We start from the raw sequence: 25,821 nt of genomic DNA, 5'->3' as shown, positions 1-25,821 counted from the left end.
GGAAATGAAATGGGGATCCAACAGCAGTGAAGTGATTGGAATAAAGTTTTGAAGAGCTTTACTCCAAAGCTCAAAACACACGTCAATAAATAACCTTAACGTGAATCAACATCAGATTTAGTAATATTGATCACTCGGACGATGTAAAATTTGCTCTTCTATGGCAGTGGTGCAGTGCAAAGTCATAAAACTATTTTAAACTACAGAAATCAATAGTGCAAAAAAAAAAAAGAGGGTAGTGTTCATGAACAATTCGGGATTCAGATTTATTTATCGTGTGTACATCGAAGATTAGGTGGGGTCACCTGTCTTGTAAAGACACTGCCCAGAAGAAGGCATAGAAACCTAGTACCGTCGGAAAATTTGCCAAGATAAATCATGGTCAAAGACCATGATCGCCCAGGTCATTCGACACGAAACATGATGATAATGCCATTGAAAATACAGTGAAATGCATCATTTGCATTAATGACCAACATACCCAAGGATGCTCAAAATGCGATCTATAAATTTGCTGATGATACAACTACCGTTGGCAGAATTTCAGATGGTGACGAGAGGGCGTACAGGAGAGAGATACATCAGCTGGTTGAGTGATGTTGCAGCAGTAACCTTGCACTCATCGTCAGGAAGACTCAAGAAGTGACTGAGGATTTCAGAAAGTGTAAGATAAGGGAGCACACACTGGTCCTCATAATGGGATCAGAAGTGGAGAGAGTGAGCAATTTCAAGTTTCTGGTGTCAACATCTCTAAGGGTCTATCCTGGACCCAACATATCGATGCAGCTACAAAGAAGGCACAACAGCAGCTATATTTCATTAAGAGTTTGAGGTTTTTTACGTCACCAACGACACTCGCAGATTTCTCCAGATGTTCCGTGGTGAGCATTACAACTGGCTGCATCATCATCTGGTATGGGGGGGGGGGGGGCGGAGTGCCGCAGAGGATCGAAATAAGCTGGAGGAACTCAGTAGGTCGGGCAGTAGGACTGTCCCTTATGAGTCCTGATGAAGGATCTCAGTCTGAAATGTTGACTGTTTATTCTTCTCCATAGGTGCTGCCTGACCTGCTGAGTTCCTCCAGCATTTTGTGTGTGTTAGTGACACACTGACTCCTTTGTCCACTCAACTTTGCTTTCCGCATGGATAACACTAAAACAGTCTTACTAACTGTCGCTTATCTGAGGGGCATTGAACCAAACTGCTGATGCTGCCTCAGACAACTGCACTGTAGAAACCCGATAACACATTTCAAAGAACTTGTAATCAAGGATATTTTTGAGGCAGATCCAAATCATAAGCATTTTCCTTCAACTTGAATGGTTAATGTTGTGAGACAGTACAATATAACGCACATTAATTTTAAACACAAGAGATTCTGCAGATACTAGAAATCCAGAGCAACACACACACACACACACACACACACACACACACACACAATGCTGGAGGAACTCAGTAAGTCAGGCAGCATCTGTAGAGAGGAATAAAGAGTTGACAGTTTGGTCCGAGACCCTTCAATAGCACAGTCTCTCTTGAGTCCTGATGAAGGGGTCTTGGCCCGATACATTGACTATTTCTCTCCCCGTGGGTACTGCCTGACCTGCTGAGTTCCTCTGGTGTTTCCTGTGCATTACATTGACAATTTAGATCCCCACTCTCACACACGCCTTCTTTTCTCTATCTCCCCTTCCCTTTTTAGTTCCAGGACCCTTGCTCCAAAATTCCATCTCCGTTTCTCTCCCCGTGGACGCTGCCTGACCTGTTGAGCCCTTGGGGCTTTGCTTCACGTACCTGTTGGAGACTGCATGATGGCTGTGCTGGGGATTGTGGCTGCATCTTGGGGGACTGTGCTGGTGTCGGGCTCTGGGGTGCTGGTGGTAGGGGAGGTCGGGACTGGGTTCTGCAGGGCACGTGGTTTCCGCTGCAAGAGCAAAAAGTCCATTAGAGATGTGCGAGGGTCACTAGTGAACTCCAGCGCAGGAATTGCAATTCAAACAAAACTAAAGATTTATTACAAACACAAGAAAATCTGCAGATGCCAGAAATCCAAAGCAACGCACACAAAATGCTGGAGGAACTCAGCAGGCCAGGCAGCATCTATAGGGACAAAAGTAAACAATCAATGTTTCAGGCCGATTCCTTTCATCAGGACTGGAAAAAGACATGAAAAGTCAAAGCAAGAAGATGGGGGGTGGGACGAAAAAGTACAAGGTAATAGGTGATAGGCGAAACCCAGAGAGAGGGAGGGGTGTGTAGTAAAGAGTTGGGAAGTTGATTGGTGGAAGAGACAAAGGAATGGAGAGGGAGGACTCTGATAGCAGAGGAGGGAAGACCATGGAAGAAGGGGAATGGGGAGGAGCACCAGAGGGAGGTGATGGGCAGGTAAGGAGATAAGGTGAGAAAGGGAAACAGGAATGGGGGAATGGTGAAGCAGTGGGGAGGGGGTGGATTACCGGAACTTCAAGAAATCGACGTTCATGCCATCAGTTTGGAGGCGACTCAGACAGAATATAAGGTGGTGCTCCTCCAATCAGAGTGTGGCAGAAGATTGTCGGAATGTTTGAGTTTACCCAAACTCAGTTAACCATCTTTCTGGTGGTATACTAGTCCCATTGCTCTTCTCTGGCTTGATTCATCTTGCCAGAGCGATCGTTCCTAATTTTTTTTTCCCAGTTAGTATGTTAGTAAAATATTTATTACATATATTAACCAGAAAAACTAACAAGAACGCAGGCAAGCTATACGGAATCTTGATCAACAGAAATCACAGTTGATACCCAGAAGAACTCGGTCCGAGTTTCACTCAATAGGAACCACGACGACCCAACAAAGAAGGGTTGGCATACTACCCTGAAATACACCCTGGAGCACGTAGGAATTCTGGACATTAACATTACTGTGCTAATTAAAGTATCCCAAATTGAATAAAAGTGATAAATACAAAGAGAACTTAATAATCTCAATGATCCCACATGTAAAACAAAATAAAAACCCAAACAAACAATTAGACATAAAAGGTAAACAATCCAAGGACAACTCATACCAACAAGGTGCCACTGAGAAAATACAGTCCACATACTAACGGGCTTAAAAACGATCCCGGGTTGTGACAAGATGAACCAAGCCAGAGACAGCAGTGGGTCTAACCTACCACCAGAAAGATGGTCAGCTGAGCTTGGAAGACTCAACCATTTGGACAATCTTCTGCAATGCTTGAAATGTCGGAACCTCGCAGTGTGAAGTGCTCTTGGGAGTCCTTGTCCAGGATCCCCTAAGGCAGGGGTTGACGGACCCAACGCTTAATGGTACTGGTCCCATGGCATAAAGAAGGTTGGGAAGCCTTGCCCCAACAGTTAACATGTAGGTTGAGTCTGTGGTGAGGAAAGCAAATGCGATGTTAGCATTCATTTCAAGAGGACGAGAATACCTTACGGGCACAAGAGATCCTGCAAATGCAGGAAATCCAGATTAACACACACAATAATTGCTGGATGATCTTTTCTCGCTGCTGCCATCAGGTAGAAGGTACAAGAGCTCAGGACTCGTGCCACCAGGTTCAAGCACAGTTACTACCCCTCAACCATCAAGCTCTCGAACAAAAGGGGATAACTACACTCCCTTGCCCATCCATTGAACTGTTCTTACAATCAATGATCTCATTTTAAGGACTCTATATCTCATGTTCTCATTACTTAGTGCTATTTATTTACATTTTCATTTGCACAGTTTGTTGTCTTCTGCACTCCGGTTGATCTTTCATTGATCTTGTTATAGTTACTATTCTATCGATTTGCTGAGTATGCCCACAGAAAAATGAATCCCACGGTTTTAGGTGGTGACAGATACGTACTCTAGTAATAATAGTTACTTTGAACTTTGAACATTGATACAAGGCTGCTTTGAATATAACAGGCTGGGCAGGTCTGTTAACGTGACCCACCTTGCTCCCTGGTTTTGGGCCTCGCTTCTTTGGGATCTTCAGCGGTTCCACAGGCTTGGCGGTGGACGAGACGGCGCGCTGCATTTCCGGCTTGCTGTCGCCCACCTGCCCCACTCGACTCCGCTTCCTGCCCGGCTTCCGGCCGCGGTGAATGGCCAGCTGTTCTGGCGTGCTCTTCACTGAAGTCTGCATGCTATGCTTCTCGGGGTCCCCCTCCTGAGGTGCCGGCAGGTTCTTCGGAATGACGGCTGAGGTGAGACAAAACACACAGAATTTCATTAGGGATTAATCTTAATTAAGCCTTTTACTCCAGTCGACCAGCAGGATCCTACTAAGCAGGATTCCGGAGATGGAAAAAATTAACACAGAACAAATGCAGGATAATTAGGACTATTTTGTCGAGCACCTTTGTCCCATCCATCACAAAAAGCAGGATTTCCCGGTAGCCACCCATTTCAATGCAACTTCCCACTCTGACATCATATCGATGGCCTCCTCTACTGCCACAATGAGGCCACACTCGGGCTGGAGGGGCAAAACCTCATACTGTCTGCATAGCCTTCAACCTGATGACATGGACACCACTTTCTCCAACATCCAGCAATTAATCCCCCCTCCTTCTTCATTTTTTTTCCATTCCTCATTCACTCCTACTCTTCTCCCCTCCCCATCATCTCCCTCTGGTGCCCCTTCTCCTTTCCTTTCTTCCATGGTCCATTCTCCTCTCCTTCAGCCCTTTACCTGTTCCTCCTATCCCCTTCCAGCTTCTTACCTCATCCCCCCTCCCCACACACCCACCTTTCCCCTCACCTGATCTCACCTATCACCTGCCAACCTATCCTCCTTCCCATCCCATTTTCTCATCCTGGCTTCTGCCCCCTTCCTTCCCAGTCCTGATGAAGGGCCTCAGCCTGAAACATCGACTGCTCATCCCCCTCCACAGATGATGCCTGATTTGCTGAGTCCTTCCAGAATTTTGTGCTTGTTGCTTAGAGTTCCTGCATCTGCAGAACCTCTTGTAAACAGCTTATTCCTCTCCACAGATGCTGTCTGACCTGCTGAGATCTTCCAGCATTTTGTGTGTGTGTGTGTGTGTGTGTGCGTGTGTGTGTATTGTGCAAGATTCCCAGTATCTGCAGAATCTCTTGTGTAACAGGACAAAGTGTTGCTTTTGGTCCACGTACCGGTGCTGAGTACATACCTCTCAGCTTTGAGAAGGAAAATATATCAGAATCAAAATTAGTATCACCAGCACATGTAGTGAAATTCCTTATGTGGCAGCAGTACAATGCAATACATAATAATAAAAACTGTAAATTACAGTAATAAGTATGTATATATTTTAAAAGTTAAATTAAATAAGAAGAGCAAAAGTAGAACAAAAAATAGTGAGGTAGTGTTCACGGGTTCAATGTCCATTCAGAAATGGGGCGGCAGAGGGGAAGACGTGGTTCCTGAATCATTGAGTGTGTGTCTTCAGGCTCCTGTACCTCCTTCCTGACATGTTCTGGGTGGTGGGGGTCCTTAATGATGGATGCCACCTTTCTGAGGCATCGCTCCTCGAAGCTGTCCTGGATACTACGGAGTCCAGTGCCCATGATGGAGCTGATTCAGCTCACAACTTTCTGCAGCTTACTTCGATCCAGTGCAGTAGCCCTGCTCCCACCCCACCAACCCCTTGTACCAGATGTGTCTGCACCCTCGAAAAAAAACCTTCACCTATACATCTGGAAACAGGCCCTTCGGACCAAACTGTCCAACTGACAAAGGCACCCAATAAGCTGGTCTCAGTTGCAGGCATTTGGCTCACTTACTAACCGGTATCCTAATGAGTTGCATCACGGCCTGATTATCACTACCCTTTGACCATCAGGCTCCTGAACCAGCATGGATACCATCACGCACCTCAACTCTGAACTGATTCCACAACCTACAGACTCACTTTCAAGGACCTCAGTACTCATGCCCTCATTATTGTTATTTATTTCGTTTGTTCATTAGGCGTTGTGTCATATGACATCATCATTATCTGCTGTGTCGTATGACATAGGCAATAATGATCTTTCCATGACCATAATTATTTCTTGGCAAATATTTCTACAGAAGTGGTTTGCCATTGCCTTCTTCTGGGCAGTGTCTTTACAAGATGGTTGACCCCAGCCATTATCAATACTCTTCAGAGATTGTCTGCCTGGCGTCAGTGGTCGCATAACCAGGACTTGTGATGTGCACCAGCTGCTCATACGACCATCCATCACCTGCTCCCATGGCTTCACATGACCCTGATCGGGGGCTAAGCAGGTGCTACACCTTGCCCAAGGGTGACCTGCAGGTTAGCGGAGGGAAGGAGCCACTCACACCTCCTTTGATGGAGCTGTATCCCCATACCACCACCCATACTTAATTATTTAATTGCACAATTTGTCTTTTCTTTCCGGAAGGGCCTACTCCATGTTGACCCTTAATAAATATGTAAATAAATAACTTTGTTCAACAGGAGATAGAGAGGGGAAATTACAGATCATGTCATCTTACCAAGAGCATTTTCTAAACAGAAGAATCAGATTTAATTTAATTAATACTCTCTAACTAGTCTGGTACTGAATCACATGAATACAAGACCATAGCCTTCTTTAGCTACAGGGTGGTGAGTCTGTGGAATTCATTACCACAGGCAGCCGTGGAGGCCAAGTCCTTGGGTATATTTAAGGTGCAGGTTGATAGGTTCTCAATTAGTCAAGGCATGAAAGGTTATGGGGAGAAGTCATGAGATTCGGATTAAGAGGAAAATAGATTAGCCGTGATGAAAGGGCAGAGCAGATGAGCCAAATATCCTAATTCTGCTCCTATATCTTATGGTCTAATATCTTAATATAAGGCATCCATTAGTCTTGCAAGACCATGGATCTGCGCCTGGAAAGTCTTCACTCTCCAGGGCACAGGCCTGGGCAAGGTTGTATGGAAGACCGGCAGTTGCCCATGCTGCAAGTCTCCCCTCTCCACAACACTGATGTTGTCCAAGGGAAGGGCAAGGGCTGATACAGCTTGGCACCAGTGTCGTCGCAGGGCAATGTGTGGTTACGTGCCTTGCTCAAGGACACAACACGCGGCCTCAGTGAAAATAAGCAGGGCAAAAATAGAAATAAAAAAGTAGTGAGGTACTGTTCATGGGTTCAATGTCCGTTTAGAAATCAGATGGCAGAGGGGAAGAAGCTGTTCCCGAATCACTGAGTGTGGTGTGCCTTCAGGCTCCTGTAACTCCTCCCTGACAGTGAGAAGCAAACTAGTCGAAATTCGGTGTGTCAGAATACTCACCTAAGACTTGTCCTGCGCATCGCGAAGCAATCCCAGATCCGGGTTCACTTTTAGCAGATCGGTGCCACCGGGTAATCATCCGAAAACGAGCAGACTTCTGCGTAAATCAGCTGCACTGTCACTACAGAGTGCCAGGACGGGCCTATAGCAGTGCTTCCCTACCTTGCTCCGAGTTACCAGGACGACAGACTATTTACTCTTACAAAATTCTGCGTCGCCTTGGAAACACTGTGAAAATGAAGATTCCACTCCCCTCTGCACGGTGAGAGTGCCTTTTAATTAAATTAATTCCCAAAAGGTAATAAAATCTATTGGAGCGTAACACACTAAAGAGTACACTGAACATAAACTGCTGCAGGATTTTTTGAAAGTCTGCTGTCAAACGAGTGCCAGAATCCCTCTGAACGAAATAAGCAAGAGTTTCTGCAGATGCTGGAAATCCAAAGCAACACTCACAATAAGTTACTATTTCTTATTACCTTAAGCTATTTCACTGCATTTAACAGTAGGGCATCAGAAGATTATAAGGATGCTATACAACAGGATATTTACTCACTTATTTATAGACATATAATACTGAACAGGTCATTCTGGCCCGTAGAGCTGCTCTGCCCTGCAATCCCTTGATTTAATCCTAGCCCAATCACAGGACAATTAATAGTCATAGTCATACTTCATTGATCCCAGGGGAAATTGGTTTTCGTTACAGTTGCACCATAAATAATAAATAGTAATAGAACCATAAATAGTTAAATAGTAATACGTAAATTATGCCAGTAGATTATGAAATAAGTCCAGGACCAGCCTATTGGCTCAGGGTGTCTGACCCTCCAAGGGAGGAGTTGTAAAGTTTGATGGCCACAGGCAGGAATGACTTCCTATGACGCTCTGTGTTGCATCTCGGTGGAATGAGTCTCTGGCTGAATGTACTCCTGTGCCCAACCAGTACATTATGTAGTGGATGGGAGACATTGTCCAAGATGGCATGCAACTTGGACAGCATCCTCTTTTCAGACACCACTGTCAGAGAGTCCAGTTCCATCCCCACAACATCACTGGCCTTACGAATAACAACGACCAGTTGTTTGGACTGTGGGGAAAAAACTGGATAACCTGAAGAAACATTTGCAAAGAACAATCATGATCATGGGAAGACCATGATCGCCCACGGCACATAATGAGCGAACGAATGCTTGGAAAATGCCCTTGCTAAGACGACATGACCAGCAATTTCCTGTCGCTGGAGTACGGCTGGAGGTAGTCAGCACATCAGTCAGCATCTGCGGAGGGAAACAAACATAAGAAAGCGCTCAGATTTATAAGAGCTGCTACTGTAGATCAAAGTGAGCTCCGACGAACCCGAACACAGTCCTGAAAGAACAGAACTTTCTTCGGCTGCACGCCAGCTTGTCCATTCCCTTGACGACACAGGAGCCTGCAGGTGCTGGAATCGGGAGCCGTAAAGAAAAGGGAACTCAGGAGAGTCAGGGAGCAATCTGTGGAGGGAGTGGACAGTCGACGCTTGAGGTTGAGACTCATCTTCCGGACTTTCACACTGTCACAGACCATACGGCACAGGGGCAGAATCAGGCACTTGGCCCATCCAGTCTGCTTCGTCATTCCATCAAGGACTCATCTCATGTACTCAATATTCATTGCTTACTTATTTATATTATTGATTCTTCATTTGTTACTACACGGTTTGTTGTCTTCTGCACTCTGGTTGAACGCTCTAGTTGGACGATCATTCTTTGATTTTGTTATAGTTATTATTCTATAGATTTGTTAAGTATGCCCACAAGAAAATGAGTCTCAGGGTTGTATATGATGATATACATGTTCAAAGGTTCATCTTATTGTCAAAGTATGCGTGTACAATACAACTCTGATATTCATCTTCTCCAGATAGCCACGAAATACAGAAAAACCATGGAGCCAATGGAAGGGAAAACGTCAACCCCCCCCCGCCCCCACATGAAAAAGAAAAAGAAACAAAACTCGCAATCCCCTTTGATAACGTACTTCAATAAAAAATTTACTTTGAACTCACGTCATGGTTTTTTTAAGGCAGCTGTATATTGCAATACATAAAATTACTACAGTACTGTGTAAAAGTCTTTGGCACCCTAACTGTATGCATGTGCCTCAGACTTTTGCACAGTTCTGTATATATAATTTACGTGTATGCGTTTTTTTGCTTTTGAGTGCTTCTTACATGATGCTAAGTTTTTCTTAACTTTTTTGCTGATATTTAACTTTTTCCATTGCACTTCTGCCTGTATGGACTTGTGCATCTGACAATAAACACAACGTTGACTTGACTCAACTCGACTAATGCTGGCATGAGCCCAGTGGGGCCCAACGATCTGTTTCTATGCTGCGTGTTTCCAAAATCACAGACTGGCAGCAGGGAGAGGCTGACTGAAACTGCGATCAGTTCAGGTTCCTTCTCCGTAGAAAGGCTTTAGAGCACTCCACTGTTACGCAAAAGTTTTTGGGACGGTGGTGAATATTTGGAGCGCAGGTTGAGGTGTTTGATGTTGCGAGCTTGGCAATTAGATTCCAGGCATTTTATCGCCAGTCAAGTTGACATCCTCAGTGCGCAGTTGATGGTGTTTCTCTCTGGGAGTGCTCACGGTTATATAGCCCCCTTCGTTCGCTTGCCCCAGCCCTGATTGGCTACCCCTTCGGGTGACCTTTGCATTCCATTGGCTCGCGTTTCTTTGGCCCGTAGAGGTGATACAGACACCATCTACGAACCCGTAAGAGCCAAAGAAATGGATTGAGTTTCCATACTGACAACCGATCAACTGATTGATAAGTATATAAAGGCCAAGCATTCGGAGGACACACCACAAATCAACAGCACACTGATGATGTCTCCTCCTATGGTGATGAAATGTTTGTAAATGGATTGCCAAGATTGGAGAACAACTCAACCCAACCACACTAAGATAAGTTTGTACAGGCACATGGATGGGAGGGTTACGGAGGGGTCTAGGTGCAGGTGGATGGGAGTAGGCCGAAGATCAACTCGGCATAGACTAGATGGGCTGAAGGGCCTGATTCTGTGCCAGAGCACTTGATAATATCATATTCTCCATATGTGAGTTATCAGGGCTTAATCTTTCTTTAAGATGAGCTTTAAAATGTCATTTCCAATCAGACATCCGTCCCAGGAATTCTTCATTTTGGGGCGGGGTCTCTTTTTAACAGAAGCCACCATTGTGAAAAGTGCCCAGATGTTTTCCATCCAGACCACTGGATGTAAATTCAATTTCCAATTTAATGAACCACATTAATGCTAATTGCACTGAATGAAATAATTCAACTCAGCTCAAAGCTTCTTTGACTTAAACCACTATGAAAACACAAATTATACGCTCTTTTACACAAGTTGCTTCATGCGAATGCTTCAATGAAATAATTAGATTGTTCCTTAGAAGAAGAGATTACTTTGAAAGAAACATTTAAAATATAGGCATTACATCCTGGTAGCGATGTCCAAGGACACAGTTCAAATCCTAGCACAGAATTTGGAGGAGTTAATGTCAATAAATTAGACCATAAGACATAGGAACGCACACAAAATGCTGGAGGAACTCAGCAGGCCCAGCAGCATCCATGGGGAAAAAGTACAGTCGATGTTTCGGGTCGAGACCCTTCGGCAGGACTGGGTGGAAAAAAGGAGATTTAAAAGGTGGGTGGGGGAGGGGGAGTGGAGAGAGAAACACAAGGTGGTAGGTGAAACTGTGATGGGGAGGAATGAAGCAAAGAGCTGGGAAGTTGATCGGTGAAAGAGGCTCAGGGCTGATAGGAGAGTTTACCAGGAGTTCAAGAAATCGATGTTCAGGCCATCAGGGTGTTGGCTACCCAGACAGAATACAAGGTGTTGTTCCTTCAACCTGAGTGTGGCCTCATCGCAACAGTAGAGGAAGCCGTGGATAGACATAACAGAATGGGAATGGAAAGTGGAATTTAAATGGGGGGGGGGCACTGGGAGATCCTGCACGTTCTGGCGAACGGAGCAGAGGTGCTCGACAAAACAGTCTCTCAGCCTACGTCGGGTCTCACCGATATACACACTGGGAGCAGCAGACACAGTGTATCACCCCCAACAGACTCACAGGTGACGTGTCGCCTCACCTGGAAGGACTGTCTGGGGCCCTGAATGGTAGTGAGGGAGGAGGTGTAGGGGCAGGTATGGCACTTGTTCTGTTTGCAAGGGTAAGTGCCAGGAGGGAGATCAGTGGGTAGGGGCAAATAGACAAGGGAGTCACGTAGGGAGTGATCCCTGTGGAAAGTAGAACGTGGGGTGGGGTGGAATTGTGCTTGGTGGTGGGATCCCACTGGAGATAGCAGAGTTCCGGAGAATTATGTGCCGGATGCAGAGGCTGGTGGGGTGGTAGGTGAGGACAGGAGGAAGCCTATCCCTAAATCATCCTTCCCGTTCCCAGTTTCGCCTGTCACCTTTGTGTTTCTCTTTCCCCTCCTTCACCTTTTAAATCTACTCATCTTTTTCCTCCAGTCCTGCCGAAGGATCTCAGCCCAAAATGTCGACTGTACTTTTTTCCACAGATGCTGCCTGGCCTGCTGAGTTCCTCCGGCAGCACACAAAACGCTGGAGTGCTGGAGGAACTCAGCAGGCCAGGCAGCATCTATAGAAAAAAGTACAGTCGACATTTTAGGCTGAGATCCTTCGGCAGGACTGGAGAAAAAAGATGCCTCGAGGCATACAATGATTCAGGAACAGCTTCTTCCCCTCTGCCATCCGATTTCTGAATGGACTTTGAACCCATGAACACCACCTCACTACTACTTTTTTATTTCTATTTTTTTGCACTACTTAATTAAACTTTTTGATATACATATACTTACCGTAATTTACAGTTTCTGTTATTATGTATTGCATTGTACTGCTGCTTCACAACAACAAATTTCACGATATACACCGGTGATATTAAACCTGATTCTGATGGAAACACTCTCTCCGTGTCCTTTCTATCCAAGATGGAACTGGACAGCACAGTACAGGTCTTTTGGCCCACGATATTCAAAGTTCAAAGTAAATTTTATTTTCAAAGTACATACTGTCTTATGTCACCATATACAACCCTGAGATTGATTTTCTTGCAGGCATAACTGACAAATCTGTAGAATAATAACCATAACAGAATCAATGAAAGACTGCCCAACTAGGACGTTCGACCAGGGTGCAGAAGACAACAAGCTGTGCAAATGCAAAAGAAAAAATAATAATAAATAACTAAGCAATAAATATCAAAAACATGAGATGAAGAGTCCTTGAAAGCCAGTCCATTGGTTGTGGGAACTCAAGATGTGCCAACCTACTCCAAGATCAATCTAACCCTTCCCTCCTACAATGCTCTCCACTTTTTCTTTCATTTAGGTAACTCTTAAATGTCCCATTTCTTTTGGTATTTGGTAAGTTTCAATGAGAACCGCTCCCCGCCCCCTCCCCCACATATTTCTGAACTTCACCGAGTACAGGCCCAGAGTCATTAAACACTCCTCTCATACAGTCATAGAGTACAAAAACACAGAAACGGGCCACACGGCCAATCCCGTTCAATCATGCTGAGCCTTTCGTTCCTGGTAATTAAATCAATCTGGAATGAAAACCTTGTATCACTAACAGTGACCGCAAGAACGCCAAAGTTCAAAGTTAAAGGTAAGGGGTGGGAAGTTCAAGGGGGATATTAGAGGAAGGTTTTTTACTCAGAGAGTGGTTGGTGCGTGGAATGCACTGCCTGAGTCAGTGGTGGAGGCAGATACACTAGTGAAGTTTAAGAGACTACTAGACAGATATATGGAGGAATTTAAGGTGGGGGGTTATATGGGAGGCAGGGTTTGAGGGTCGGCACAACATTGTGGGCCGAAGGGCCTGTAATGTGCTGTACTATTCTATGTTCTATGTTAATTTATTATCAAAGTATATATAAGTCACCATACACTCCCCTGGGATCAGGGTGCCCTGGTGGCATGGTGGTTAGCACAATGCCCTACAGTACAGGTGATCCGGGTTCAATTCCCACCGCTGCCTGTAAGGAGTTTGTACGTTCTCCCCGTGACCGTGTGGGTTTCCTCCGGGTGCTCCGGTTTCCTCCCACAGACCAAAGACAAACTGATTAGTAGGTAAGTTTAGGTAAATTGGTGATTGTAAATTGTCCTGTGATTAAACTAGGATTAAATCGGGGGACTGTTGGGCGGGGCGGCTCTAAGTGCCCGTTCCATGCTGTAACTCTAAATGAATAAACACATAAATAAATAAACAAACAGATTAATAGCCGGATGGACAGACAGACAGAGGTAGGTAGCCAGACAAACAGAGAAAGACAAAGATAGATAGATAGAGATAGACAGACAGATAAAATAGATAGGTAGACAGAGAGATAGACATAAAGACAGATAGAGAGATAGACAGATAAAGATAGATAGAATCTCAGGGTGGTGTATGGTGACTTATACATACCTTGATAATAAATGCACTTTGAACTCTGAAGTAAATTGTTATTGACTGACAATGGAGGACACATGGTAATAGCTGCCATACTGCCCAGGAACACAATGTTGTGCTGAACAGTTAACAGCTAATGGCACACAATCAAATCTGCACATGGTCCACATCCATTCATTTTCTGCACATTCATGTCTTTATCTAAGAGCTTGTTCTCATTGTGACTATCATGGAGGAGGTACAGAAGCCTGAAGGCACACACTCAACGATTCAAGAACAGCTTCTTCCCCTCTGCTATCAGATTTCTGAATGGACATTGAACCGGTGAAGACTACATCACCACTTTTTAAATTTCTGTTTTAGCACTCTTATTTAATCTAATTTAATATATATATTTACTGACTATAATTCACATTTTTTCTATTATTACCTATTGCATTGCACTGCTGCTGCTGCAAAAAAAGGAATTTCCTGACATATGCCGGTAATATTAAACCTGATTCTGATTTTGATTCTCTTAAACACCTCCATCACCAGACACAGGAGCACATTCCAGGCACCCACCACTCTTTCTAAATACTTGTCCCGCACTTCAGTTTTGAACTTGTAGCTTCCAGTATTAAACACTCTGATCCTGGGCAAAGGATACCAGCTGACTCTTCCATCTATGACTCTCATAATTCTTATAAACTTCTACTGCTCTCCCAGGCTGAGCAAACTATCCTGTCCCGAGCTGGTGGAGCACACATAAAACGCTGGAGGCGCTCAGCAGGTCAGGCAGTGTCTATGGTGAGGAATGAAGAGCTGATGGTTCAGGCCTCCGGTCAGGTTCTGTCAGGCCTGGGTTATGGCGAACCTCTTGCACTGCAGACAGTCAACACCAGAGGGTGCTCTAATCACCGGCCGAGGCAGGGACCTAGACTGGAATGAAGTTAGCAGAGTAATAATCCACAAACTCATATTCAAATCCTACCATGTCTGTTGGGGAATGTAAATTTTAAATAACTGCACCTATTAAAAAATGGGTGGCGGGGGGAGACACGTCTCTACCAAAGTAGTTATTAGACTTTCCTCCCCTCTGCTGGCATGTAGGTCACCCTCGGGCAAGTTGGTAGCATCTGCTTAGCCCCCCGATCAGGGTCATGTGAAGCCATGGGAGCAGGTGGTGGATGGTCGTATGAGCAGCTGGTGCACATCACAAGTCCTGGTTATGCGACCACTGACACCAGGCAGACAATCTCTGAAGAGTATTGACAATGGCTGGGGTCACCTGTCTTGTAAAGACACTGCCCAGAATAAGGCAATGGAAAACCACTTCTGTAGAAACATTTGCCAAGAAAAATCATGGTCACAGACAGACTGTGATCGCCCACGTCATGCGACACAGCACATAATGATGATGATGACGATGGGAGATCAGAGATTAACTTTGTAAATCGGATCATCAAAACACAGGAAAATGCATCATTTTGTATCAATGACCGAGGATGTGCTAGGGGCAGCCCGCCAGTGTTACCGTTGTTCTGTTACTAATATAGCATGTCTACAACTTACTCGTATGTCCTTGGGATATGGGAGGAACCTGGAGCACTCAGAGGAAACCCTTGCGGCCAAGGCGAGAACGTACAAACTCCTCACAGACAGAAATTGCACCTCGATCGGTGGGACTGTAAAGCGTTACGCTCTACGCTGTGCCACTGTACAGCACTGCGGCGTGGTGCTTTAAAGGACAACGTTGCTTTTGCTCAGCAGAATCCAGCCCTGAGCGCCGGTCATGAAACCCTCCCATCCTCCTGAACCGTGAGAAACTCCACACGGACAGAATACAAAATTAACTGAAGTGAAGAGATCAAAACCGGCAAGGGTGAAAAATTGCTGCTTACATCACAATGATGTTAAAACATAATCAGTGCACTCTCATACCGACAGATCTTTGGCAAGAACGGTGCCTTTAAAACAAAGGATCTGCATTACAATAAAACATATTCAGAGAGGCGTGTGCACCCCAGTACATACACACAACACAGATACACCAACAAGCAAAGCCTCATCAACAAATAATGGTAGCATAGTGGTTAGCCCAGCGTTTTACAGTACCAGCGATCTGGGGTCAATTCCCGTTCGCTGCCTGTAAGGAGTTTGTACATTTTTTCCTGTGACTGCGTGAGTTTCCTCCGGGTGCTCTGGTTTCCTCCCACAGTCCAAAGTCACAAAGAGCACAAAGAGCCAGAAGTGTTTCTCTCGATAAATAAGTAACAATGAGGTTTTATGAGGGACCGGTGAGGCCTCACTTGGAGTATTGTGAGCAGCTTTAGGCCCCTTATCTAAGAAAGGATGTGCTGACGTTGGAGAGGGTCCACAGGAGGTTCATGAGAATGATTCCGGGAATGAACAGGTTAATGTATGAGGAGTGTTTGATGGCTCTGGGCCTGTACTTGCTGGAGTTTAGAAGAAAGGGAGATGACCTCATTGATATTTGCCAAATATCGAATGACCTCAGTTGAGTGGATGTTGAGAGGATGCTTCCTATAGCGGGACAGTCTAGGACCAGAGTGCATAACTTCGGTGTATGAGGATGTCTCTTTAGAATAGAGATGAGGAATTATTTTAGCCAGAGAGTGGTGCATCTGTGGAATTTGTTGCCACAGGTGGCTGTGGAGGCCAAGTCATTGAGTTTATTTAAAGCGAGATTAATAGGTTCTTGATTAGTAAGGGCTTTAAAGGTTATGGGGAGAAGGCAGGAAAAAGGGGTTGGGAGAGAGAGATAATAAATCAGCTATAGTTGAATACTGGAGAAGACTTAATGGGCTGAATAGCCACAGGGACGTGGTTTCCCTGCTGATCAGAGAAGTGCTTGAAGGAGAGGGAGACCCTATCATACTATGGCTAGATTTGGCCAACGCGTACGTGTTATTACCACATAAGCTGATGGAGGTTGTGCCGAACCTCCATTATGATCTGAGGAAGACAAAGAACCTCGTCCTGGACTTCTACAGGAACTTCAGATTGAGGGTCTCCTCAGGAACGACCACATCAGCCTTTCACCGGCTCAAGAAGGGTACTATAACCCGATGTCAAGATGGCGCCAGCGAACAACACGACTACAGCCCATGGTCGACTCCATTGCTTCTCTCTGACTGAAGTGTTGAGGGCACGAGCCCATGATCGACTCCACTACTTCTCTCCAATTGAGGCATGGAGCAAGGATGAAGTTGACGAGGACATTAGATTAGATTATGAGAACACTCAGTCCTCTTTTATTGTCATTTAGAAATGCATACATGCATTAAGAAATGATACAATGTTTCTCCAGAGTGATATCACAGAAAACAAGACAAACCAAAGACTAACACTGACAGAACCACATAATTATAACATATATTTACAGCAGTGCAAAGCAATACCATAATTTAATAAAGAACAGACCATAGGCACAGTAAAAAAAAGTCTCAAAGTCCCCGAGTCGATCGACTCCCAAGTCCCCGACAGCAGGCGGCAAAAGGGAGAAACTCGCTGCCATAAACCTCCAGGCACCGTCAACTTGCCGATACCTTGGAAGCAGCCGACCCCAGCCGACTCTGAGTCCATCCGTCTGAAAACTCCGAGCTTCCGAGTAGCCTGTCCGATACAGCCTCCCGAGCGCCTTCGACCTCTCCCCGGCTGCTGAAACACGCAAAGCCGAGGATTTCGGGGCCTTCAGCTCCGGAGATTCTGGTTACCACACAGTAGCAGCGGTAGCAAAGCAGGCATTTCAGAAGTTTTCCAGATGTTCCGCTGTGCTCTCACGTCTGCCTCCATCAAATCAGGATTGTGCACGGTCCCCTACTTGACAGATAACAGACATCATTCATCGAAGTGGCCGCGCGCGCTGTCGTCGCGTCGCCATCTTCTCCCCCCCTCCCGGGAGGATAGGAGGGTGTTCGGCAGTAAGTACCTGCATTTGTCCAGGCTTTCTCTCCATCTCGCTAACTGCTATTGGAGGAAAGTGCAAGAGCGCAGGAGTCTTGGGATCCACGTTGTCAGGATTGATCGGTGAGACTGTGAACTCATTTTGGAGGACGTTGAGGTTCATGTTGCATGTGTTCCTGGATTCTGTTGCTCTTTTTTTTGCTGGTTTTGAGCGGTTTGATCGGGGCGATTGAAGCGGATCGAGGCGCTTCGCCGAAGAAAGGCCCCGCGGCCTGCAGTGGGCTAGCGGCGCGGCACTGAACTGAACAAAACTGAATACCACTTGCTGTTTGATATTCCATATGTTGCTCGCTCACTTTTTGCCATTTGCACAATTTGTTCTTCCTTTCGCACGTTGGGTGTTTGATGTTTTCTTGAGCGGATTCCGTGGTGTTTCTTTGTTTTGTAGCTGTCTGTGAGGAGGATGAATTTCAGGGTTGTATACTGCATACATACAGTACTTTGATAAATGTCTTCATGTTCACTTATCCTAACCACTCCGATCATGGCTGATTCTAACTCTGAAGTCCATCTTCCTCTTGTTCATGCCAAGAAATCTATTGGCTATGAACTCAATGACTTGGCTTCAAGGTCACGTAACCCTGATCTGGGGGCTAGGCAGATGCTACCAACTTGCCCGAGGGTGACCTACATGCCAGCGGAGGGAAGGAGGGCCTAATAACTACTTTGGTAGAGACGAGTCTCCCTCCTGCTACCCATTTTTTAATAGGTGCAGTTATTTAAAATTTACATTCCCCAACAGACATGGTAGGATTTGAACATGAGTTTATGGATTATTACCCTGGTAGCTTCATTCCAGTCTCAGGTCCCTGCCTCGGCAGCCGGTGATTAGAGCGCCCTCTAGTGTTGACTGTCGCACCTCTCCCAAAATGTAACCACGCCTCGCGGCGACGCAGACCAAAACAACTGTGATTGGTCCGCTTGGTAGCATCGCATTTCCTCCTACTCTGCAATGGCTTCCCATTGGGCGACTGAAGGGCAGGGAAGGAACTCTGGCTGCAATGCTTTCCATAAAGGTTTACAGACCTCTGAAATTATGGAGGACCCTTGCTTGACGCCAGTTTGTAGCTAGCTGCTACAGCCTGTTGACTTCCACCTGAAGCTAAAACACGAATGGTGATTGCCAGTCTCTGAGTATACTGTGCATACACTGATGTGAAATAAATGGTTGGAGACGATGAACCAAATCGTTAAATCTACCTGCCGACATCCAAAAATATTTGAAATGCATTTCCTTGTCCATGTCTCTCAGTTGCCGGACAAGCACAGAAGATTCACCCTCCTTCAGTTTCAGTCGCCATTGTTTGAAGTTTGAGTTTCTTCGTGTTGAGTTTCAACACGAAAAACTCAGCACAGTGGCACAGAAACCCCCACCGCCAACTAGCACTTTGGCAGTGAATCGCAGAGCGACGCAGACACACCAACACACAAGTATACATGCTCACAACGGCGTAGCCCACTTGCGTAGGCTACGGCGTAAGCCGGTACGCACAAGTAGAAATCAGCCTTTACACGGTGAACGGCAGGGCCCTGAGGAGTGCGGTAGAACAAAGGGAACTGGAAATACAGGGGCATGATTCATTACAAGTGGAGTCACAGGTTGACAGGTCATAAAGACAGTTTTTTGGCACATTGACCTTCGTATATCAAAGTATTGAGTACAAAAGGTGGGACGTTATGTTGAAAGTGTTTAAGATGTTGGTGAGGCCTAATTTGGAGTATTGTGTGTAGTTCTGGTCACCTACCTACAGGAAAGTTGTAAATGAAGTTGAAAGGCTATAGCAAAAATTTATAAGGATGTTGCCAGGACTGGAGGACCTCAGTTATATGGAAAAATTAGAACATGGAAAACCTGTAACACAACACAGGCCCTTCAGCCCACAATGCTGTGCTGAACATGCATGTACTTTAAGAATTACCTAGGGTTACCCATAGCCCTCTATTTTTCTAAGCTCTTCAAACAGGATCAATGAACAATAAACTGTGCAAATGCAAATATAAATGAATAAATGTCTATAAATAATAAGCATGAAATAACAAGATAGAGTCCTTAAAGTGAGACCACTGAATAGGTTAGGACTTCATTCCTTGGAACATAGAAGATTGAGGGAAGACTTGATAGAAGCATACAAAATTATGAGGGGGATAGATAGGGTAAATTTCCACTGATGTTGGGTGGGACTACAACTAGAGGTCATGGGTTAAGGGTGAAAGGTGAAAAGTTTAAGGGGAACCCGAGTAGAAACTTCTTCACTCAGAGGGCTGTGAGAGTGAGCTGCCAGCGCAAGTGGTACATGCAAGCTCGATTTCAATGTTTAGGAGAATTTTGGATGGGTACATGGATGGCAGTGGTATGGAGGGTAATGGTCTGGGTGCATGTCAATGGGACGAGGCAGCTTAAACTAGATGGGCTGAAGGGCCTGTTCCTGTGCTGTACTTTTCTATGACTCTATGACAGTGGAGATGGAGGAACTCAGCGGGCAGGCAGTAAGCAGAGAAGTACCTCACAGCATATTGCAGACCCTTCGGCCCACAAAACTGTTCCGTCCTTTTAATCTGCTCCAAGATTAACTAATCCTTCCCTCCCACATTTTCATCCATGTGCCTATATAAAAGTCTCTTAAATGACACTAATCTATCTACCTCTAGTTGGGAGATGGTGCTGGTGTAGCTTTGGAAGATGGATTGCAGAGGGTTGTAAACTCAGTCAGCTCCATCATGGGGACCAGCCTCCGTAGTATCCAGGACATCTTCAAGGAGCGATACCTCAAAAAGATGGCGTCCATTATTATGGACCCCCACCACCAACAACCTGCCCTCTTCTCATTTCTACCATCAGGGAGGAGGTACAGGAGCCTGAAGACACACACTCAACAATTCAGGAACCAGCTTCTTCCCCTTTGCCATCCGATTTCTGAATGGACATTGAACCCATGAACACTACCCCACGACATGTCTATACTGTTGCCACAAAGACAACAAATTTCACAGCATATGCCGGTGATATTAAACCTGATTCTTGCCAAGGAAAAGGAAGGAACAGCCAGGGCAAATGCAAGTGGCCATATCTACACCTTTCAAACTTCAAATTAAAACTTACTATCAGAGTACATACATGTCACCACATACAACCCTGATATTCTTTATCCTGCGGGCATACTTAGCAAATCCACAGAACAGTAACTCTAAACAGGATTATTGAACAATAAACTGCGCAAATCAAATATAAATGAATAAATAGCTATAAATAACAAGCATGAAATAAAAAGATAAAGAGTCCTTAAAGTGAGACCATCTGTTGTGGGAACACCAGAAATAGAATGAGTGCAGTAATCCCCTTTTGTTCAAGAACTTTATGGTTGAGGGGTAGCAACTGTTCTTGAAACTGGTAGCGTGAGTCCTGAGGCTTTCGTACTTTCTACTGGATGGCAGGAGAAAAGAGCATGGCCTTTGAAATGGAGAAAGTGAGAGGAGGCAAAAGAGAAGTTATTTTGGATTTAAACAGACCGATGTTTTATAAAGCCTTAGCATTACATGGCAAGACACACAAAATGCTGGAGGAACTCAGCAGGCCAGGCAGCATCTATCAAACGTGAGGGGTCCTCGCTGGGTCTGAACTAAGAAGCCCGAAAATGGATCTGGAAGTCATGTGGTACAAGATGGCTGTGAATAGTCATAGTCATACTTTATTGATCCGGGGGAAATTGGTTTTCGTTACAGTTGCACCATAAATAATAAATAGTAATAAAACCATAAGTAGTTAAATAGTAATATGTAAACTATGCCAGTAAATTATGAAATAAGTCCAGGACCAGCCTATTGGCTCAGGGTGTCTGACCCTCCAAGGCAGGAGTTGTAAAGTTTGATGGCCACAGGCAGGAATGACTTCCTATGACGCTCTGTGTTGCATCTCTGTGGAATGAGTCTCTGGCTGAATGTACTCCTGTGCCCAACCAGTACATTATGTAGTGGATGGGAGACATTGACCAAGATGGCATGCAACTTAGACAGCATCCTCTTTTCAGACACCACCGTGAGAGAGTCCAGTTCCATCCCCACAACATCACTGGCCTTATGAATGAGTTTGTTGATTCTGTTGGTGTCTGCCACCCTTGGCCTGCTGCCCCAGCACAAAACAGCAAACTTGATAGCACTGGCCACCACAGACTCGTAGAACATCCTCAGCATCGTCCAGCAGATGTTAAAGGACCTCAGTCTCCTCAGGAAATAGAGACGGCTCTGACCCTTCTTGTAGACAGCCTCAGTGTTCTTTGACCAGTCCAGTTTATTGTCAATTCGTAAGACAAGTGAAATTCGTGAAGACAAGTTCCCAGGAAGGATACGTGGCTGTGGTCGCGGGTCTGGGTGAGGACATGCTCGAAGAGTCAGAGGGCAGCAGAGGTCATGGGGGGAGTAGTGAGAGAGGGTTTCACTGAACTCCCGTCGAATGGGAAGATTTAAACTTCTTCAGAGTAATCTTCAATAGTCTCAGCATACAATATGTCTTTGTTGTACCTATGTATCAGGGTGCACGTGCTTCTCTGAGTGTCTGTCTAATTGTAACGAAGATCCTTTGCTTCATTGGACAGAAGAGGGTGGATGTGGCAAAGAACTGGTTGGGTCTGTTATTCAGAAAGAAACAAAAAGCCCTGTTGTAACACACCAACATCACTCAGAGACTAGGCACGGGTTGGGGGCGGGGGTGAGGGGGTTTGACACACTCCAATAGTAACAAAGTTCTAAGTCGAAGAAGGTATGTTCGATCCTTTATTAAGGAACCAGTAAATACCATAAGATATAGGAACAGGATTATGGCATTTCATCATGTCTGACCCATTTTCCCTCTCAGCCCCAATCTCCTGCCTTCTCCCCATACCCCTTCATGCCCTAATCAAGAATCTATCAATCTATCAACCTCTGCCTTAAATGTACCCAATGACTTGGCCTCCACAGCCGTCTGTGGTAAGAAATTCCACAGATTCACCACTCTCTGGCGAAAGAAATTCATCTTTATCTCCATGCTCAATGGACGTCCCACTATCCTGAGGCTGTATCTTCTGGTCTTAGACTCCCCCACCACAGGAAACATCCTCTCCACCTCCACTCTATCGAGGCCTTTCAACATTCGATAGGTTTCAATGAGGTCACCCCTCATTCTTCTGAATTCCAGTGAGTACAGGCCCAGAGCTGTAAACACTTCTCATACGACAAGCCTTTCAATCCCAGAATCATTTTCGTGAAACACACACAAAATGCTGGTGGAATGCAGCAGGCCAGACAGCATCCATAACAAGCACAGTCGACGTTTTGGGACGAGACCCTTCGTCAGGACTCACATTCGTGAACCACTTTTGAACCCTCTCCAACATTAGCACGTCCTTTCATAGATAAGGGGCCCAAAACTGCTCACAATACTCCAAGTGAGGCCTCGTCAGTGCCTTATAAAGCCACAACATTACATGCAAACAACAGGAATTCTGCAGATGCTGGAAATTCAAGCAACATACATCAAAGTTGCTGGTGAACGCAGCAGGCCAAGCAGCATCTATAGGAAGAGGCGCAGTCGACGTTTCAGGCCGAGACCCTTCGTCAGGACTAACTGAAGGAAGAGTGAGTAAGGGATTTGAAAGTTGGAGGGGGAGGGGGAGATTCAAAATGATAGGAGAAGACAGGAGGGGGAGAGATGTAGCCAAGAGCTGGACAGGTGATAGGCAAAAGGGGATATGAGAGGATCATGGGACAGGAGGTCCGGGAAGAAAGACGGGGGGGGGGGGTGGTGACCCAGAGGATGGGTAAGAGGTATATTCAGAGGGACAGAGGGAGAAAAAGGAGAGTGAGAGAAAGAATGTGTGCATAAAAATGAGTAACAGATGGGGAACAAGGGATTACATCCTTGTTTTTACATTCTAGTCCTCTTGAATGCTAAAACAAACAATCTTGTACCATAAGAAAATTAATGAAACTAATACAAACAATATAATGAAATAAGCCATCTAACCACTTTCAAATGTACTTCAGTTTATTTAAATGTTAAGTGGAATTTACATCCTCAGGCATTAGTGTATTTAAACAGTCTAAAACTTCTGCGGTCAACAAAAATATATTATTTCTGGCTGCTCCTAAATTGACCCTAAAGACAAAGAATGAACATGTAACTATATTCATTTGCGTCTAGCATGCCCTAACCCGTGTGACAGATTACCCGCAATAAATGCACAATGCAAAATACTATAAAGACAGACAGAAAATAGATACCTGGCTCCTTCAAGTCCCGAGGCTCTCCTTATGGGGGACAGAAGTGTACAAATTCTGGACCCCCATGGTGAAAATAAAGCAATTGGGGTCAGGGAAATGACAGCTGTTGAATTTGTGGAGAGCGCTCAGGATGTCACAGGGGTGGGTGGGAAGGGATTGAAGTGGGTTACATAGAACCTAGAGAACATGGAACATAGAAATCTACAGCACATTACAGACTCTTCGGCCCACTACAGTAGACCATGTAACCTAGTCTAGAAACTGCCTAGAATTTCTCTACCGCATAGCCCTCTATTTTTCTAAGCTCCATGTACCTATCTAAGAGTCTCTTAAAAGACCCTATTGTATCTGCCTCCACCACTGCCACCGGCAGCCCATTCCACACACTCACCACTCTCTGTGTATCTATTTCCAAACACCTTAAAACTATGCCCCGTTATGTTATCCATTTCAGCCCTGGGGAAAAGCCTCTGGGTATCCACACAATCAATGCCCCGCATCATCTTATACACCTCTATCAGGTCACTTCTCATCCTCTGTCGCTCCAAGGAGAAAAGACAAGTACAGTCAACCTATTCTCCTAAGGTACGCCCTCCAATCCAGGCAACATCCTTGTAAATCTCCTCTGCACTCTCTCTATAGTATCCACATCCTTCCTGTAGTGAGGTGACCAGAAATGAACACAGTACTCCAAGTGGGGTCTGACCAAGGTCTTACATAACTGTAACGTTACCTCATGGCTCTTGAACTCAATCCCACGGTTGACAAGTGCCAACGCACCATATGGGTTGTGGGGTGGGGGGGTGGGGGGAACAAGACAAGAGTCAATACACAAGGATATGAATTTGTTAAGGCAGAAACAGGTGGGAACAATGTGCCTAAGAGGGCTGGCCAACTATGAGGTTGGAGGCTCTGAAGGTATTAACTAGACACCCACCTTCCGATAAAATATTTGGTTATTTTACACAAACAAGAATAAGTTGAATAGAAAAAAATATATAAAAGTAGCAAAACTGCAGAAGTTGGAAATCTGAAATCAAAATAAAAGGTGCTAGAAACACCTAACAGGTCAGGTGGTTTCGTGAGAAGAGAAACAGAGTTAGTTATTTCCAGGCTAAAGCCCTTCAATAAAATAAACAAAGATATACAAGCACAAGAGATTCTGCAGATGCCAGATTTCCAGAGCAACCGAAAATGCTACAGGAACTCAGCGGGTTAGGCAGCATCTATGGAAATGAATGAACAGCTGACGTTTCGGGCCAAGACCCTTCATCAGGCCTTACAGTACAGTGTAAAATTCTTAGATGTCTATAGATTTATAGATATAGATATAGATAGATAGAGAGAGAGAGAAAGAGAGAGAGATAGAGATAGAGATAGAGATAGATAGAGAGAGAGAGAGAGAGAGAGAGAGAGAGAGAGAGCGAGAGAGAGAGATAGAGAGATAGATATAGAGATATATTCCAAACAATTAGTTTATTGATCAATATAGAATGTCTCTCCGGTGCTTCCTGCTTCCTCCCCTCTCCCTTCCCCCTTTCCCAACCATGATTCCCCTCTCCCTGCCGCCTTCTCAGTCCACAATAGAGACCCACATCAGAATTAGTCTTATCATCTCCAATATATGTCATGAAATGTGTGTTTTTTTTTCTGGCAGCAGTACAGTGTGCAAAAGTCTTAGCCATCATAGCTATATATATATATCAATCAAAGAGTTTTGCACAGTGCTGTGGAGACGAAGATACACACAGCTTTTACTAGGCCACACTTGGAGTATTGCAAGTAGTTCTGGTCGCCCCATTGCAGGAAGGATGTGGAGACTTCAGCGAGAGTGTAGAACAGGAATGTCAGGATGCTAGCT

The 25,821-nt window shown here is 45.1% G+C and overlaps 1 protein-coding gene across 4 annotated transcripts in view; it reads right to left on the bottom strand.

The window, feature by feature from the left end:
* The window catches only part of LOC134339047 (polycomb protein SCMH1-like), a 213,774-nt gene that overhangs the window by 29,053 nt on the left and 158,900 nt on the right, over window positions 1-25,821 (bottom strand). For all 4 annotated transcript variants that reach the window (XM_063035321.1, XM_063035319.1, XM_063035318.1 and 1 more), the window contains 2 exons: window positions 3,944-4,191; window positions 1,795-1,924 (listed from right to left, as the gene is read on the bottom strand). In XM_063035321.1, coding sequence (XP_062891391.1) covers window positions 1,795-1,924; window positions 3,944-4,191 — 378 coding nt within the window. The remainder of the gene's footprint in view (window positions 1-1,794; window positions 1,925-3,943; window positions 4,192-25,821) is intronic.

The sequence above is a fragment of the Mobula hypostoma genome, chromosome 28 (assembly GCF_963921235.1).
Source record: "Mobula hypostoma chromosome 28, sMobHyp1.1, whole genome shotgun sequence".
NCBI classification, from domain to species: domain Eukaryota; kingdom Metazoa; phylum Chordata; class Chondrichthyes; order Myliobatiformes; family Myliobatidae; genus Mobula; species Mobula hypostoma.
The sequence above is the reverse complement of the archived record's forward strand: the minus strand, read 5'-3'. Positions and strand labels throughout refer to the sequence as shown.